Genomic DNA, 18,431 nt, shown 5'->3' with positions numbered 1-18,431 from the left:
ACTCGAGGATGAAGAACTTGGGTGTGACTACAGTTGTGGAGGAGACTCACTACTAACAGCGACCCTACTTAAGTGGGAAAAGCTGCAGAAGGAGAAGTAGTGAATGAATGCATTGCCGGAGCGGTAGCGAGTGCTCCAGCACAAAATTATTGAGGATAATTATTTTCAAGGCCAAGTATGATAATTATTATGGTCTGAATGTTCTTCCTTCTGCGATAATTCTTCGGACTCAACGGAGTCGTGGAAGTAATACTGATACTAATATTAATACTATTTGAAGTGAAGAGTCTTGGCTTTTTAAAAATTGGATAATTTATCCTTGTTCACTCAATTAACATGTTTTAGGCTTGGTCTTTTTCCAAACAATACCTTGATGGCGCCACTTGCACATTTTAGTGGCTTGAAATGTATGAATTTTGGTTATGTTAAACTTATGCATTCATTCATATATCAGTAAATGTAATATCATTAAAGTTATGTTCTTTCAGCTTTCTCAGTCTTGATAAAAGCTATCCTTTGCTGATTTCATGCGATACTTCCGGTAAGCCCAATGTGCTAAGTGAAAGGAAAAGCGATGTCATTTACATTGCACTCATGGGCTTCGTTTTCATTTTTATTTTGGGAAAATTAATCATATGTAGCCTTTTTCTTTACACTTATGTTTGCGAATAGCAATTTCTTGTTTAGAAGTTTACTGTTCGTAAACACATCTCTCTCAAATTCACTAAAATCATATCTCGGAGGGCATGAAGTACTTCTGTAACCCTGCAGTATTAACCATTCATTTCTGATTCACAAACTACTTGTGTCATAGACTACCTAACGTAGGCTCTCTCTCTCTATATAAATAAATACACACAATGATGTAAGAAAATGCATTTCATTTCTTTTCTCTCTCTCTTTTTTTTTTTTTTTAAGTCATATTAGATTGGCGTACTTTTTGGAAGTGTCATTAGAAAAAAAAACCTTTAATTCTGATTTTTAAAATATTTTGAATACATTTTTAAAAGTACCCAGAACATTTGTCTTCTGAAACCATGGTCTGGGATGATAATCTTTTTAGATAATCTGTTTTTGCAAATATTTTTAATTTAATAAAATCTTAGAAATCTCATAAATCACAGATTTCAAAAACAATTTTTTTTTTAACACAGACCACACAGTTTAAGAGCATAATTTCATGACTTTGTCTAAACTTGACTGTAATCAGATGGCATAGTTAAGCACTGCCTTGTGCCTCTCATTGTGTACAAAATAATATTTAAATAACTTCACAGCTTACAAACCTGAACTGATCAGACTGTATCTTAACATTCAAGTTCTAGAAAGTGATCACTATTAATTGTTCAAAAGTTTTTTTTTAATTAATAATTATTTTAAATATTTTTTAATGCAACTTACTACAATTGTTCCTTTGAATGCTAATAGTGTAATATCATATACTTAGACACACAATATGCCCATGATATTTGACTCATCATTTTGATTCATCTTTTGAATGTAGTTAATGATCTATCTCCCTGACAATCCACATGATGGATGAAATATATTGGAGTTTTTGAAAAGAATTGTATATTTTTATTAATTGTATAGTAAGGGTGTTAGAGCTGGATTTTTTACTTTTAGAGTGGTGAATGAGTGGAATAAGCTGCCAGAGTCTGTTGTGGGTGCTATGACAGTGAATGAGTTCAAGGCAAAGATACTGTGTGAATGTCGAATAGTTGTGATGGACACGATGTTTAGGGCCTCCCTCGATGAGTCTAAGGACTCCTTGGAGTTGGCCATAATAATAATAATAATAATTTTGTTACATATGTAAGCTGTGAAGTTATTTAAATATGTCTAGTGCACATGTTCCATTATAGCTATTGGTTACAAAGTAAATAGTAAGGAGAGACAGCTTAAACAAGAAATACCCTAGTCAGAGACAAATAGTTAGCACTTAAAGGGCAAAATAAGCTACAGTGGAACATAGGAAATATGTTTTGTAAGAATTCTAGAATAGTGATTATGTAATATATATATAAAATTTTTCATATATAAACTTTTAACACTATTCTTGACTTTGTGTATCCAAATTTTTTATAATTATGAATTTATTGTAGGTATAATTTTTATGCTACCACTTATTCGTGTATTCTTTAGAAGTTAAAAAAATTATGTATATAAAAAAAATATTACTTCCATTGTTGAAATGGTTGTTTAATATTAGGGTCAAATTTTACTGCATACTGAGAAATAGGGAACTCTTTGCGGTTTTTACGGACATTAGTAATTACATGGCTGACAGTGCCACAGATACAGTTCACTGGATCCAGTGTAAAAACCTCCCTCTTATACTGGAACCAATTTAAATCAGAGAAACTATTTCTGTAATCTGAAACATTGCTACAGTGTTCCCCACACCTAAATTCACCAGTATCATATTGCAAAAAATCTGGGAGACTATCTTTTTGAGACCTTTAGCAAGCATCCATCACTGCAACTACAGAGAGTGCCAGTTAGGACTGTAGGAACCATCCTTTTACAATCAGTCTATTTGCCTTCCTGCTATTGTGCTCGCATACACTTGCACAATATATTTCTTTGTGCCTATGAAGATGCCATGGTGACCAAGGCAAAATATTAGTTTATTAATCTAATTTGCTAAATAAATTTAGTTAATATGGATGCTTTGATGCTAAACAACATCCAAGCAGTCATAATAGGCTATCTGGCCATCCAAAAGACTCATCATGGGAGGTTGTACACTATCACATGTAACCCATCAAACTATATGTGATAGTTACCTTGCTTCTTCACTTGCCACACTCTCAAGCAGCTACACTTATCATTCAATGTCTGTGCAAAAAACTTGTTCCTCACCCCTTCCTCATACAGCTTCCAGCAATGACCTTTCACCTGTGCCCCTCATTTTGTGAAAAAATCTTTTCCACATTAATCCTGTAACAACCGCTTACAGCTTATATATCTCGAATTATGTCTTTCCTTTCTCCTTTCTGTAAGACTCAGCAAGTTTTCTCAGTCTTTCTTCACACCATTTCACAGACTAAAAACCACCTTAGTCAGCTATCTCTAGACCTTTTCCAGTATCTCATCACTTTGAAAACTAAATTAGCATGCAGTAAACCTATATGCAGCTTGACCAAGATGCTATACAAGGGAACCGTAACTTTTTTATTTTTACATGTCAGTGTCTTCTGCGTCATTGCCACAATTCATTGTGATGTCCTTGTAGTTACAGCAGTGTTCCCTAAATTTTAAATCCTTGTCTGCCATTACCACACTTCCTATAAGAATTCCTCACCAGTTGAATACTCACTCTGCATTCCATTCCTGCTTTCCAAATTTCAAAACACTGTGCAATGTTTGGACTGGCAATTCCACTCTTACTTGGTCACACCCATAAAAGCCACACATCTCTAATTCTCGTAGTTCTTCTCACTTTGTATAATCAGCAAACACTGCGTATGCTCATTTAAACTGCTTCCAGCATCATTAACACATAAATTAAATAGCACTGACTCTGTTAAATTGTGATTGAAGATATTTTGTATGTTTTAATACTTCGTTCACATTTAACATAATCCACCATGTCATTAGCAAGACTTGTAAATAATATTTGTTGTTAGTCTCTTGCTTGTAATATATTATTCATATGCGTTGAGTTTTGTTTGTTATTAATTATTTAATCTTAGAATATGTAATAATAATGAAAAGACTATATAAATATGTCATTCATTTTATTTAGTTTATTCTATAAAATTTATTATAAGAAACTGTGTATAAGTAAATTTAAATGTATATTATATTATATGAATTGTGACATATCTTTTTTATTTCTGTATGTAAGAGTGATTTTATGTAATTCTTCTGAATGCATTTGATTGGCTGCTGAAGGAGAAAGAGAGGTTGTTTTTAGTCAGCGTGTGTTTAAAACGTGAACAGCTGTGATATGGAGTGAAGCCAGTAGATGTAAACTGAACTGGCTAGAACCGGATTTTGGTGGGAAGAATGAACGTATTTAATTGGAAAACGAAAGTAAAGAGATGAGAAGTGTTCAGGACAGCAAGGAATGAAGTAACGGGTGGCAGTAAGGGGATTTGGGAAATGTCATAAATCGATTAAGAAAGGACCGGGAAATTAATAGGCAATTCGGAATATTTCTACAGAATTCTAAAATTATGACGGATTCCAATTGTTTTGAGGAAGAATAGTGCAAAGCTGAATTTAATGCATAGAAGAAAATAAGGAATAAGTAGATTACCTAAAACGAGTGCATCAAGACTTGTGAAACTCTATGTTTAATATTTCAGTTATTATAGTGAAGATTTCTTTTGAATAGTGTTGCTTCAAAGTAATAGTTAACTACAGTTTTGAGTGTGCCTATAGTAAATCCAGTGTGTAAAAGGTGTAACCTTGTAAGAGCAGTCCTTTTTGTATTTCAGTGTGAAGAAATAAGAGTTAGCTCTGCCTGATATATCTTAACATTAACTGTGGTGTTCTACTAAAAATAGCCGAAGTATGGAGCTTTAAAGTGTTTCCCCCCTTGAAATGATAACTGCCTCATAATTAAATTAAGTGTTTGTTGACTAAGAGAGAATTAGAGAATTCTACCTTAAGAATAATTACTGTAAAATCCTGGAACATTGAACTGTGTGAACCATTTTCAATTATTCGGAAGAATATAGAATTGACAGCTGAATGTTTGATGCCTAATGTTTTATGTTTGTTGTGAGTATTTGAACTAAGATAATGTATAGAAGAATTGAATTGTCTCATTGAATAGAGACAAGTTGTGATAATAGTATTTAAGCGTTGAAGAATAAGATCTGTAAATTTAACTTTAATCTTTAAACCAAACCGAGTGGCTACTAGTGTCTCAGAGATATTTTGAATATTGTTCAATTAGATTATCTTTCTTCGAAAATTATGCTTAAATATACATGTTCTATATCCTTGTATTACATGTTTATTTTATTGAATTCAATTTGTTGTTAGCCTGATTTTTCTTCATTGCACCGCTCATAAAATTTATTCGAACCTTGCGGGCTAACAACAAATTGAATTCAATAAAATAAACATGTAATACAAGGATATAGAACATGTATATTTAAGTTAAATGATAATATTAACCTCGGCTTGCATAAAGTGAGATTGCAAAAGTTAGTTAATGATTGATTCCTCTGTATTATATAGACTAATCTGAATATAGGGTGGCACAGTATAATATAAATTTCTTTATACTCGGATCAGTATCAATCAGCATCTAACAAAATAAAAACGGAATTTAAAGAAATAAGAATAGATCCAACTAACCAACATAAATGGATCAATTAGCAAGATGGATGACACAACAGCTTCAAAACAGACTCCTGGGGCATACAACTGGTAACTTTTCTGGGATAGTACTCTGCTAGACTCAACTTGCTGAACTTGTATCAGCAAGTTCAGCCAGATTAGTCCTATCGAAGTTACTAATTTGTTTTCTGATCCCATCTATTCTAGTTTAATTATCAACTTGTCATGTGGTAATCCATTAGAGGGCTTTAGAAAATGTAAATATTTTTTCTATATGCATTTGTCACCTTGTAATATGTAAATTGATTGCTAATGCAAGATTTCCCTAAATTTGCGTGTACTAACCATCAGAAAGAATGCTGCTGTTTATTAATCTGGATCCCAGTCTACCGACTTCTCCAAACACCATACCATTTCCACAAATATTTACCTTAACACCAGTTATGATCTAATTTGTATTGTGCTAAACAAAGCAACTAATTCTTTCTTTCTTAGCTTAAAAAAATTTATGTAACTCACAAAAAAAAATGTCCATTACTTCATTTGAAATTCACATTTTTTAGTGACAGGATGAAGTGCCAGAATTTCTGTTTGTGAATCCCTTTGTAATTTTCATAATGTTCTCTGAATGCTTTTATTGAAATTGTCGAGCACTAATCTCTCTGTTACACACACTCTCTCTCTCTCTCTCTTCAGGGTCTTCAAACTCGGTTATTTCCAGGAAGGCCTTGGGGGAGGGGGGGATAGAAGAATATCAATGGAACAAAAAAAAAATTCTACACTGTTCTTGAATGCAAAAATGTATGTACATGACCGGTTCTGCCATACTACCGTTGATATGATTATTTGCTTGATATTAAAACTAGAAGTTGTTCTTCTATAACTGAAATTTTTATTTAACAAACAATTGAAAGCCATACTATCTCGTTATACTGAAAGAATTTTGTTGTATTTTTGAAAATACTTTGTGTTATAGTCTTACTTTTTTTAATATTATCAGTACTTTTATAGTGTAATTATATTTTAAATTTTAATCCTATTTGAATGAGATTTAGGTTATATATATATATATCTCATTATTGTTCAGTCAATGATGTTTTATTAATGTGATCATCTCTTTTGTTTTGATTTCAGAAAATAATCAGTTACTGACATCAAAATGATGGAATTAAATTTAAACCGTGTTGATTATATTCAGGTAAGAATTAACTGCTTTGAAAATGCTTTACTCGTATCTCTCTCTCTCTCACACACACACACACATGCATGCACGCACACAGGTACAATATACCAATTTTCTGGCAACAGCACCTCCTTTAGTCCAGACAAATTATGAGAATGCATTTGAAATTAGGTTGCCAGAGATGGCATTGTGTGTGGCACATACATATACTTAATTATTACATCTGCACTTGGTGGTGATCCTGGGGATTGATTCTGGGTGATTCTTAGCTTATATTGTTATTTTAGATGCAGCTAGGGCTTCGAGGTCCATTTCACAGTGGTGGGGTAGTGTCAAGCATAAGCACAAATCCATATATCCATTTGTACTCTTCTCATTTATATTAATACCTATAGTATGCCCACACTTCGTAGAATTAGGTCTGGCAGATTGCCAAGAATAGTTAATTCAAGCTGAAGGGGAGAAAGAAATAAAGGATATACGAATTGGTCACACACGAAATCGCGTGCCTTATATGTAAAATTTTCCAACTGTTATACAAGCAAAATAGTTACCACTTTAAAAATGACAATGTTCATTAAAGAAAAGTTCATTTTTCGACGTGTAATAATAAGCAACTCATCCCTCAAGATGGATTGATTACCCTATTATTGGAATGGATTCTCCTCCTCCTTCTGGCATGTGCAGAAGTGTCGAAGGGTCTCACATCTTTGGCCGTACAGTAATGTATTTCATTTTATTTACATTTCTAGCTGTGCATGGTGCTTTAGAGACATTGGAGAGATTTAATTATTGAGTCACAGGTGTATTCATGAATTATTATTACTTGACCTCCTTTGTTCCAGCAAAATGACTAATCTGACAAGGCTCTAGAAGCAAGGTACCAGAAAATCGGTGGTGTACCTGTATATGCAGCAATTTTTCTTTTTAAGTTCCCATTGGATGGAGAACCTGTGGAACAAGTAAAACATTTCAGCTACTTAGGCACAATTTTTACTGAAGATGGTAAACTAAATATAGAAATAGACAACAGAATCAGCAAAGCTGGGATCGTGGGAAGTCAATTGAATAAATTCATATGGAATAAGAAAGAAATTAGTCGGAACACTAAATTAGCTGTATACAAGATTGTGTTCAAACCAATTTTAACTTATGGATCTGAGAGCTGGGTCAGAAGTAAAACACTTGACCAAAGACTAGAGACCGCAGATATGAGAGTCCTGAGAAAGATTAGGGGCGTGAACAGATGGCATCAATGGCAATATCATATTAAAAATGAGGATATTAGGAAAGAACTTGACATTGTCAGCATCCAGGAATGCGTTAGCAGAGCTAATCTCAGATGGTATGGTCACTTAAATAGAATGGGAGAGGAAAGATTAGCAAAACAAGTGTTCTCTGCCATGTTGGCAGGAAAACGACCCAGAGGAAGACCAAGATATAGGTGGATTGATACGGTACAAAGTGCCTTAGACGATAGAAATGTAAGATCTGATAATGTTGGAGTCTTGACAAGTAACAGACTGATTTGGAGGAAAATTGTAGATAGGAAGTTAGTAATGATGTAATTTTTTCATGTAGTACTGTCATATCCTGTACACCCCTTGAGGGTACATGGCAGGAATTTGATGATGATGAGTTCCCATTGGTTACCATCGCACAACACTAGTCGCGTGATGGTAACCAATGTCACAGTGTTTTCTGTGACAAGACTGTTCTCAGAAGTGTTTAACATATCTTGTTTCATTTGCTGTTTCAAAAAGTAATTGACTTTTGGCAATCTGCTCCCCTTCCCTCTCCTCATTCCTGAAAGAGAAGATTTTAAACCACATTCAGAATGTGGTTTAAAATTTTGCACTAACAGATTCCAAAAGCAACATCAGAGTATTTTGACTGATACAGATCTTCAAGAACTTCAATTATTATTAATTATTAAAAATCTGGGTGCTAAAAGCATTTTCCTAAACTCACTATTAAGGTAACTGGAACAGCATTTCACGGTTCTTTTTATTCCCATGCATTTCCACGACTTTCTTATTACAGCATTTTTTATATTTCACATAACAGAATATTGTGATCATTCTGGTGGTTACTTATTTTTTTGAATCTACTACTGCTTAGGTATTGTAAGTCAGTAATTACCTATAATCAGAAAAAGGCTCTTTGTGATGATTCAAGATGCATAACAACTATTTTTGAAGGACTGTTTTTTCTACCACGGGAGTTTACTATTCCACTTCAGAGGATGCCAAATTCAGAATTCTCTCTTTTTGAGCTTCTTTGGCTTAATTTGGTTTCCTTAATCCATTTTGTAACATTCACTATTTTACCACTCTCTCTTGAAATTCTGAAAACCACTCCACTCCACTCCACTCTCTTCAATTTTTATTCCTCAAGTTTGATTCTCTGCAGTCTAGTTACTCAAGAAGTCATTGTTTGTGATGACTTTAATGTCTATTGGTTTCCCTTTTCCAGTTCTATTGACAAAGCTGGAAGGGAAGTGTTATGTAATTCTCACTTATGAAATGTTGTAAACCTATATGTAATACATTAGTATCATAATTAGGTGTGAAATGGATGGATAAAGAGATTAAGCATGCGATATAAAGAAAAAGGGCATTATGGAAGCAGCATAAGAGAAGTGGAAATAACCAATTCCATGAGGACTACAAAGACCAGGCAAAGCGGATGACTTGGTTGGCGAGGGATAGCTAAAGAGAGGCATGAACAGCAGTTAGTTAATGAAGCCAAAAAGAATCCTAAGGAGTTCTTTTGATATGTAGCCAACAAAAGAAAGAATGATTATGGGAGGATGACATTGATTGGAGAAAATGGTATAAAGACAGCTGTTGCAGAAGGTATGGTGGTGGTGGAGATACTTAATGGGCAGTTCATAAAGGTCTTTCAATCTTGTGAATGTGACTTCATGTAGAGATTGAGAACAGTTGATGATGAAGAAGAGAGAATGACTGTAAGTGAACAAGAGGTGTATGGGGAGTTGAGCAAACTAGATGTAAATAATAAATTTAGTTTAATCTTTTATCCAAGTGTGAGCAAACAAAGTTTGCACCTGAAAATATCTTTAGGACTGAATATGGTGTTGTACTACCCTACTGGGGTAAGGTAGGTGTTGTACTACCTTACTGGGGCAACTCATAGAAAAGGTGGACCAAGCTGCCATCACTCCTATCCCAGTATCTCCCATAATGCAAAACACATCTCCTTGCGGATATGTATAATGTTATGCATTGAGGGATTGGCCACTACCCAGACTATTTTCGACCTTTATTGAGGTCTCTTCAGTGGGAGCCGGGTAAGGATGACCTCGCTATTGCTTCTGCCTGGTATCTCCACCACTTGGCCTGGCTCCCACTGAAGAGACCTCAATAAAGGTCGAAACTAGTCTGTGTAGTGGCCAATCCCTTAATGCATAATATTATACATATCTGCAAGGAGATGTGTTTTGCATTATGGGAGATACTGGGATAGGAGTGATGGTAGCTTGGTCCACCTTTTCTACGAGTTTCCCGGTGGTGTACTACCTTACCCCAGTAAAGTAGTACAACACCATATTCAGTCCTGAAGATATTTTCAGGTGCAAACTTTGTTTGCTCACACTTGGATAAAAGATTAAACTAAATTTATTATAGTCTAACAACCAAGTGAAAAATAAACCTTCTAGATGTAAATAAGGCTGTGGGACTTGATAATATATCACCATTTATTCTGAAGCAATGTGCCAGGGAGTTGATGCCGGCCTTGACATTTTTTTTTTTAATACGAGTCTTGCACTCAGTCAAGTTCCTAAGGAGTGGAAGGAGGGAAAGATTGTGCCACTTCATAAAGGAGGTGATAGAACTCAAGCATCAAACTATAGGCCTATCTGTGTGTCAGGTGTTGTAGTTAAGTTGTTGGAGAAGCTTGTGAGAACCAGGATCCAGAATTGGGTTGACAACAATGGTATTATCTTTGATGGACAGCTAGTAATCTACTTACTTATTACAATAAGGTGACTGCTTCCATGGACAGAGGAGAAGGATACACAGTAATATACTTAGATTTTGCAAAGGCTTTTGATAGAGTACCTCATTATAAGTTGATAGTCAAACTGGAGTAGATGAGGTTGGATATTAGATGGGTGCATTGGATTGGAGACTGGCTATCTGATAGGTATCAACAAGTTGTGTATGGGGGAGTGATATCCAGGAAAAGGAAAGTTACTAGTGGTGTGCCTCAAGAATCTGTTTTAGGGCCATTGCTGTTTAACTTGTATATTAATGATATTGGTGAAGATTTGGATGGAGATATTCAGTTGTTTGTAGATGATGCAAAGTTGGGATGAACCATGAAAGAGTAGAGAAGATGTTGTGGCCTTACCAGAAGACTTGAATAAATTGAGTGATTGGGCACAGGAATGGGGATGTGAATTCAATGTTGCAAAATGTATGGTTTTAAAATTTGGAAAAAAAAAATGGATGCATAATTTATGCTTGGTGAGGATATATTATTGGAGGTGGAGGAAATAAGAGATCTATCTTGGAGTGATAGTGGATAAGGATCTGAAATTTAGGGGATGCATAGCCAACGAAGACAACACAAAGGCTTCTGGGAATGATGTGGAGGACACTGACTTGTAGAAGTAGGGAGATTCTAGTTCTTGTATAAGCTTTATTAGGCCACACATGGACTATTTTGCCCAGATTTAGTCACCTGGTTTTCAGAAGGATGAAGAGATGTTGGAGAGGGTTCAGAGGCGACTGAGTAAGGTAGTTTCTAACCTTTGGAATGTCGAGTATGAGGAAAGATTGAGAAGATGCAACTTGCAAAGTCTGGTGGACAGGAGGAGGAGGAGGGGAAATATGATAGAGACCCACAAGTTATTAAGGGGTTGTTATAGGATCAATGCTGGAGAGGTTCTACAGAAAATAGTGGGAGATCAGGGGAGAACCAGAGGTCATCCCTGGAAGCTCTATAAGGAGGGTGTGTGAGTAGGGGAGTGAGAAGCAGGTTTTTTTTTATGCAGAGTTGTGAATGATTGGAATGCCTTGCCTGAGGGTGTGGTGTCTGCAGAGAATTTGAGTGTGTTTAAAGCACAGTATGATGAGCTGTATGTTTGATAAAAGGACTTCCTAGATGAGTCTTTGACTCCATGGGGTTTTGGGTAATAATAGTAATAATAATAATAATGGGCTAAAGATTTTTTGTTTGTTAATTTTTATAATTTTTTGTATTTTTTTAAATTCATTTCGAGTCTAGTTGCCAACTGGAGGAACATTTTTCTAAGTCTTTCTTTGAAAGGTTTCTGAGTCAGCTAATCTCTGGGGCAAGTGGGTTCCCCCCCCCCAGAAACTCAAGTTTTAGTCCCATAAACTAAAAAAAATTGACTATAGAACCCACACTATTTCACACAATAACATATTCTGTTACAGTTAGGTACTAAGAGATGACAGCATTTGTTTACCACTCTCTCTTCATCAATTACTACTTATAATTAGTTGGCCGGCTATCCCTGATTGGCTACTGTAGAGATTGAACTGTCCAGTGAGTCTTCAAAAGCTAGATAGAGGTTTTGAAGCCTCACTTACTCTCTATAAAGGAATAAAAGGTGTTAGCTGGTTTTATTTTTATTTTTTGATTTTTTACCTGTTCATGAAACCTTGCTTGAGAGACCAAATATGGAACTTTTTTTTGAGCCACTTCAGGCCTCCAGTAAGTGAGGCAGTGGTCTCACATAGGAGTGATGAAGTTCATCTCCTACCTAGCAAAGTATTTCATATACTTTACTGATGTACTTGGTTTAACATTGTTGTTAAACCAAGACCTTTAAGCACATATGTGTTTCAAGGCAGTCCAAGAAAAAAAAAATCGGCATATTTCAAATGTCTTCCTGTATAGGAGCTTCAGCTTCATTCTAGCTTACAGTGAAACATGCAACAACTGCAAAATAATAACCATCAGAAATCTAAATCTGACTTTGAAAGAGTCAAATGCTGAAAATATACCTATTATACAAAGTGGTCTTGCCTTTTGGTGCTTGCATTGGTCTTTGGGTCTGTTCTTCTATCTTGTTCTCTCTCTCTCTCTCTCCATACATGAAAGAGAAAACTAAATAGAATTTATTAAATAATTAAATAATTTATTAAATAATTAAATAATTTATTAAATAATTAAATAATTTATTAAATAATTAAATAATTTATTAAATAATTTATTAAATGTGAAGCAATTATTTAAAACATTATGCTGTGTTTAATGCAAATGTCTATTAAATGTTTAGTAATCTGTGGTCATCATTCTTATCCTCCAACTCTCGCATAGGTAATCAAGGAAAATCACCTCCTATTACATCCTACTATCTTAAGACTTATGGAGGTCATCAACAGTCAACTTCTATATCACCTGGAAGTTCACCAGCTAATTAATGACCAGCCATATGAATTCTGCCACTCTCGATCCTCAGCTGATTCTCTAGCATTTACCACCCACCTGGAAAAGTTTGGAAAAACTTGTGGTCACTCTCAACATTTCTAAGGTCTTTGAATGGATCTGGTACACAGATCTGCTCAGCAAACTACATGGTCTACCTTTTTTGCAACTGGATCACCAGTTTCCTATTTGGTTGCCTACTATGTGTCATGGTGGATGTTTTTTCTCTCCTCAGGTTTCTCCACCAAAGCTGACTTCCTCAGGGCTCTGTACATTCCCCCGATCCACTTCCTCTTGCACATAAATGACATGCTCCCACTGATTCAAATCCTATCCATAGCAATGTTAAATGTAATGCACTCTGCTCTTCCTTCTCATTTGACAACCTTGTAGTGCCCAATCATCAGAAGCTTCCATAATGCCTTAAATTCTGATTTCATTGTTACTCTTTAATGGAGTGAGGATAACCTTGTGATGCAATGCAACCAAAATGCAATACTATATAATTTCCCCACAAAAGATATTTGATAACGTTTGATAACCTCAGTAGTATATTTGATAACGTTTGATTATGTTTGAAGTAACCTCCAGATATCTAAACATGATCAGATTTCTCTTCTTGGGCTGATCCACATCTCTGGCCTTTCCTGGCACAAACACATTGCAGCCAGAGCTTCTATAGCTGCCAACAAAACTTGGTATACTTTACTGCATAAGTTACTGCTTTTCATTTATGCAACTATTAACACACTGTCTAAATCCCAAATCCACCCAAACATGGAATACTGCTCACACATTTCAGTTAGTGCATCCAAAACCTCACTAGTGTTGTTTCATGTTATTCACAAGATGACAGTGATATTAATTGATGATTCTTCTTTTGCAGAATCACTCGAGTCCCTCTCTTTCACAGACATTCAATTTCTGCATTATGTCTCTGTCATGGTCACTATCATTCCTTCGTTTTATTCCAAAACTGTAAGAATTGAAGAGCTTATTTTCAAAATGACATATCTCTAATTTTTAATTTTTTGAGATGACTATGTTATCATGTTGCTAAGACACTGCTTTATGTTGTCACCATTTTTTTTAATTTCCAAAATGATGTAAATTCCATTGAAAATGAAATGAAAAAGTTGACTTTATTTCCAAGGTGACACATTTCGTTGTCGTGTCATTTTCTGAAATTTTGTATTTGATGGAGATAAGTCACTTTGGAAATAAGCTCTTCACTTTGAGACCATTTGATTCAAAGTAAATTGTTTTGCTTGCAATTTCCTGTATCAGAAAATTTAGTGCTTTTATTTTAACTATTTTGCTATACATTATTTATTTTGTTTGTTTGCAAGAGACATAAAATTGAATTTCACTTGTCCATTTCAAAAATGTGACATCAGGTTACAGTAGTAAATTTATTTATTATTGAAAATATTTGCAATCTTTTGTTTTTTCAGATAAATATTTGTTCTAGTAAAATAACAAGTACTTAATCCTTTTTTACTTGAAAGAATACAGATGTGGAAATTAATTATTTTTTCTCTATTTTCAAAAGCTTACCTTGAAAACTATTCTGTTTTAATGCTTTATGAAAAGATGATTGTATCATATGAAATTGTTGAAAAAAATATATGAAAATTACTTTCTTGTAAAATTCCATGCATTTTCCTTCTTTGCAGAATGCCAGTATGTAGTTATATGATTGTCACCATGATTATAGATTTATAAATATTGTATAAATTAGTATTTGAGAAGAAGCTTAGCTTTATATTAATAATGCAACAGATGAATTTTTTGTGGGATGTTCATTTCAATAATAACATCTAAAACTTCATTTAAGTAATATTTCAGTAATAAGAGAGGCAAAGGCTTATATGGAAATTGAGGTAAAGGAATTGGAGATTCGTAGGATATTACAGAAAATTACTTGATGTGAATACATTGATGAGATTAGATGGTATACTAGCTCGAGTTTTATGAGAAGGCACTAGGAAATTGTCAGTGTCTATGACCACATTGCTTAATCTAAGTCAAAGCGGGGTGGAAAGAGGGGGAAAATAGTTCCATTACATAAAGGAAGCTCCAAGGCTGATGTAGCAAATTACCGACTGATCAGCACATCAGGAGTCATTGTCAAGGTACTGGAGTAGTTGGTCAAGAGCAAAATACAGGAATGGATAGACAAAAATGGGATACTTTATGGGGGGAGGGAGCTACATGGTTTTGTAAAGGATAGGTTGTGCCTCAGTAACTTGCTTACATTTTATAATACAGTGACAGCTGAGTTGGATAAAGTCAATGGGGTTTAAAGTGATACTGCTGGACTTTACAAAAGCTTTTGAAAGGATACCACATGGAATTCTAATAAATAAATTGCAGCTTATGGGGATGGATATAAAGTGGATAAGAGGGTGGTTGATGGAGAGATATCAGAGAGTACTTTATTCAGGAGTAGTAGAGTCCAGAAGGCCTGTGACTAGGGGTATACTACAGTGCTCTGTTCTTGGGCTGCTACTATTTAATTTGTACATTAATAATATAGGAAAGAATCTGAGAGGAACTATTCAGTTGTTTACCGATAATGCAATATTGGTTAGAGCAATAGTTAATACCAATGTTAAAATTTTGCAGGATGATTTGGATAGAATGGCAGTCTGGGCAAAGGAGAACAGATATCAGTTTAATGTGGCAAAGTGTAAGGTTAAGCATTTTGTGGTGAAAAGATCACAGCTGTATGGCACATTGATGGAACTCTACTCCAGGAAGTTGATGAAGCTAGAGATTTGGGGGAGTTAAAGTTTAGAGGGCACATTGCAAAAGTGGCTAAAGCAGCTCATCAGATTTCTTGGTTACTGAAGAATACTCTGATGAGCAGAAACAAGCAGGTTATTATACCTCTTTATCATGCCGTGATAAGACTTCATCTTGACTACTGTGCACTTATCTGGTTTTCTTGGCAATGAGGAGGTGGAGAGGATCCAGAGGCAAGTGACCAAGATGGTAACAGGTCTATGGAATGAACCTTATGAGGACAGGTTGAAGATTTGTGGGTTACAGAAATTGGTTGACAGACAGAAAAGGGGTGATATGATTGAAACATACAAATTACAGAAGGGTATTTACACAAAGGAAATTTTTGAGAACAGATCTGGTGGTAGGAGAACTAGGGGTCATCCTTGGAAAATGAGCAAGAGTGTATGTAGTTAGCAAGGGCATTAGAACTAGATTTTTTTTTTTTTTCCTTGAAGAGTGGTGAATGGTGGAATAGGTTGCGAGAGTTTGTCGTGGGTGCCATGATTTTGAATGAGTTCAGAGCAAAGTATGATAGATATGGGACAAATGTTGAATAGTGCTTGGTATGATGTTTAGGGCCTCTCTCGATGAGTCTAAGGACTGCATGGAGCCCATAGTAGTAATAATAATAATAAGAAGAATTAAATAAAAATCACCCTGTCTGCTAATAGATGTAACCAAGCTGCCATCCAGAAAATTATCAATAGATGTCATCATCTTCCAGGAAGTTTGATGTAAAAAGAATTTTACCCTACCTTAAAGAAACAGAACAAGTAGCATAGGTTCTTTGCAAGCATAATCTGATTAAGAATAGGAACATAAGCAGACATAGCCAAAAATTACAGTGATTTTATTGTTTTATTATTAGTTTTATTATTTAGATGGTTATCTCCATGGAGTCAAAAGACTCTTCATGGGAGACCCACACTACCCATTATTCACACAATACCTATCATACATTTCCTTAAATGTATTCACTATTGGGGGCGCTCACAACCTCCTCTGGCAGTCCATTCCACTTATTCACTGGTCTCCAAGTAAAGAACTTAGTCTGCATACCCTTACTAACCACACTCTTAGGGCAACTTCCAGGTGTGATCCCTTGTTTTCCCCTTACTTCTCATGTATTGTAAAATTTCTTTTGTGTCAATCTTATAGAATTCCTTTAGTAACTTATAAGTTTCTATTACATTCACTCTCCTCTGCCTGTCAGCTAAACTCTGCAACCCACACTCCTTCAATCTATCCTCCTGGGAACATTCCACAGATATGTCACCAGCTTGGTCTCTCATGTTTGAATGTTCTCCACCACTTACTGATCTCCCCAAGAGACACAGGTGACTAAATCTGTGCATAATAGATGTGGCCAAATCAGAGCCTTATAAAGAGGGATAATAACCTCTTTCTTTACTTGTCAATGTACTCTTCAACATCCAAGTAATCCCCTGAGCTATTTTGCCAACCCTTGCAATATGTCCTCTGAATTTCAAATATCTGTCCATCATCACCCCAATATCTCTAGCTTCATCAATTTCCTGTAATTTAGTACCATCAATATGATACAAAGTATGTACTATTTTCATTCCAAAGTGCAGTTTATTTAAATTATACTCCTGGATATCTACATCACCTTTATCAACTATTGTCCTCCCAAGTTTTCTATCATAGCAAACAAGTGATTATTCCCCCCCCCCCCCCAAATTATTTTATATATCATTGATGGATAGCTTATGTGGTTAAAATATTTCATCAATGTAAAATTTTACCTTAGTATCAAAGGCATTTTCAGTACAACCGAATAATGGAACATAGTAAAATACAAGTAACAAAAGAATTTTAAAAAAGTGTTACCACAGCTTTAGTAAGGCAATAATGGTCAGTAAAATTTCTAATCACTCACTCACTCACATACACACACAATAAAGAACATTAAGAGTTATTAAAATAATGAAACAATATAATTCATTAGGTAAAATAACTTGAAGGCTCTCAGATATGTTCAAGTCAAGATGACGCAACGAAGTTTTACGACTTTCCATATAAGGAAATTCTATATAGAATCTATTCTTGTGTAGGAGTTTTATTTTCTTTGAAAAGACTCTTCTGCTAAGTAGAGATAATGTGTTCAGTATGTTCAACTAGGACATATTGCACAAGTTCATGGCTTGATATAAGATTTATATTCTTCATGAATGACAGCAGCATATCTATCAAACAATCAAAATAGGAAAGGCCACACGAGCAAAAAAAAACCTAGTAAGCTAAGTGTAGGAAGCTTACTCTTAGGAAAAGAAAGGTAGGTGTCTATTTTCCTAACAGGACAAAAGGATACAATCTGTGACAGGAATGTGTCCTGATTAGCTCTGATCACATTGTGAACAGGAATGTCTGCAATTTAGCAGAGCTATTCAAAGGGGGGGGGGGGGGTATGGTTACTTAACCACCTTACTGACCATTATGGATCATAATACGCATCATCATACGCTTCGTATCCATCATATATTTCAATGTAATATCAATGATATTATAATTTTAATATGCACTTCGCATCCATTATAAACTTGACATCTATAGACGTCATGGCCGGTAGCGTGGTTAAACAAGTGTTTCATTCAAGGATGGCAGGAAAAAGACTCATTGGAAGACCAAGATCCAGCTTTATTGATGCAGTAAGAAGTACCTTATGACTAAAATATAAGTACTGAGAATATTAGTTTTCCAAATAACAGAT

At 34.9% G+C, this 18,431-nt stretch overlaps 1 protein-coding gene across 1 annotated transcript in view; it reads left to right on the top strand.

The window, feature by feature from the left end:
• Positions 1 to 396: 396 nt before the first annotated feature.
• LOC150105739 (BBSome complex member BBS7-like) overlaps positions 397 to 18,431 on the top strand; it is a 320,423-nt gene continuing 302,388 nt past the window's right edge. Inside the window, exons 1-2 of the mRNA XM_090395048.1 lie at positions 397 to 541; positions 6,436 to 6,499. Of these exons, the coding sequence (XP_090251174.1) occupies positions 6,461 to 6,499 (39 nt within the window). The 5' untranslated portion in view covers positions 397 to 541; positions 6,436 to 6,460. The remainder of the gene's footprint in view (positions 542 to 6,435; positions 6,500 to 18,431) is intronic.

Source organism: Typopeltis vanoorti, chromosome 6 (assembly GCF_054136105.1).
Source record: "Typopeltis vanoorti isolate ZY-2024b chromosome 6, IOZ_Tvanoo_1.0, whole genome shotgun sequence".
NCBI lineage: Eukaryota > Metazoa > Arthropoda > Arachnida > Uropygi > Thelyphonidae > Typopeltis > Typopeltis vanoorti.
This window is presented reverse-complemented; position numbering and strand designations above follow the sequence as displayed.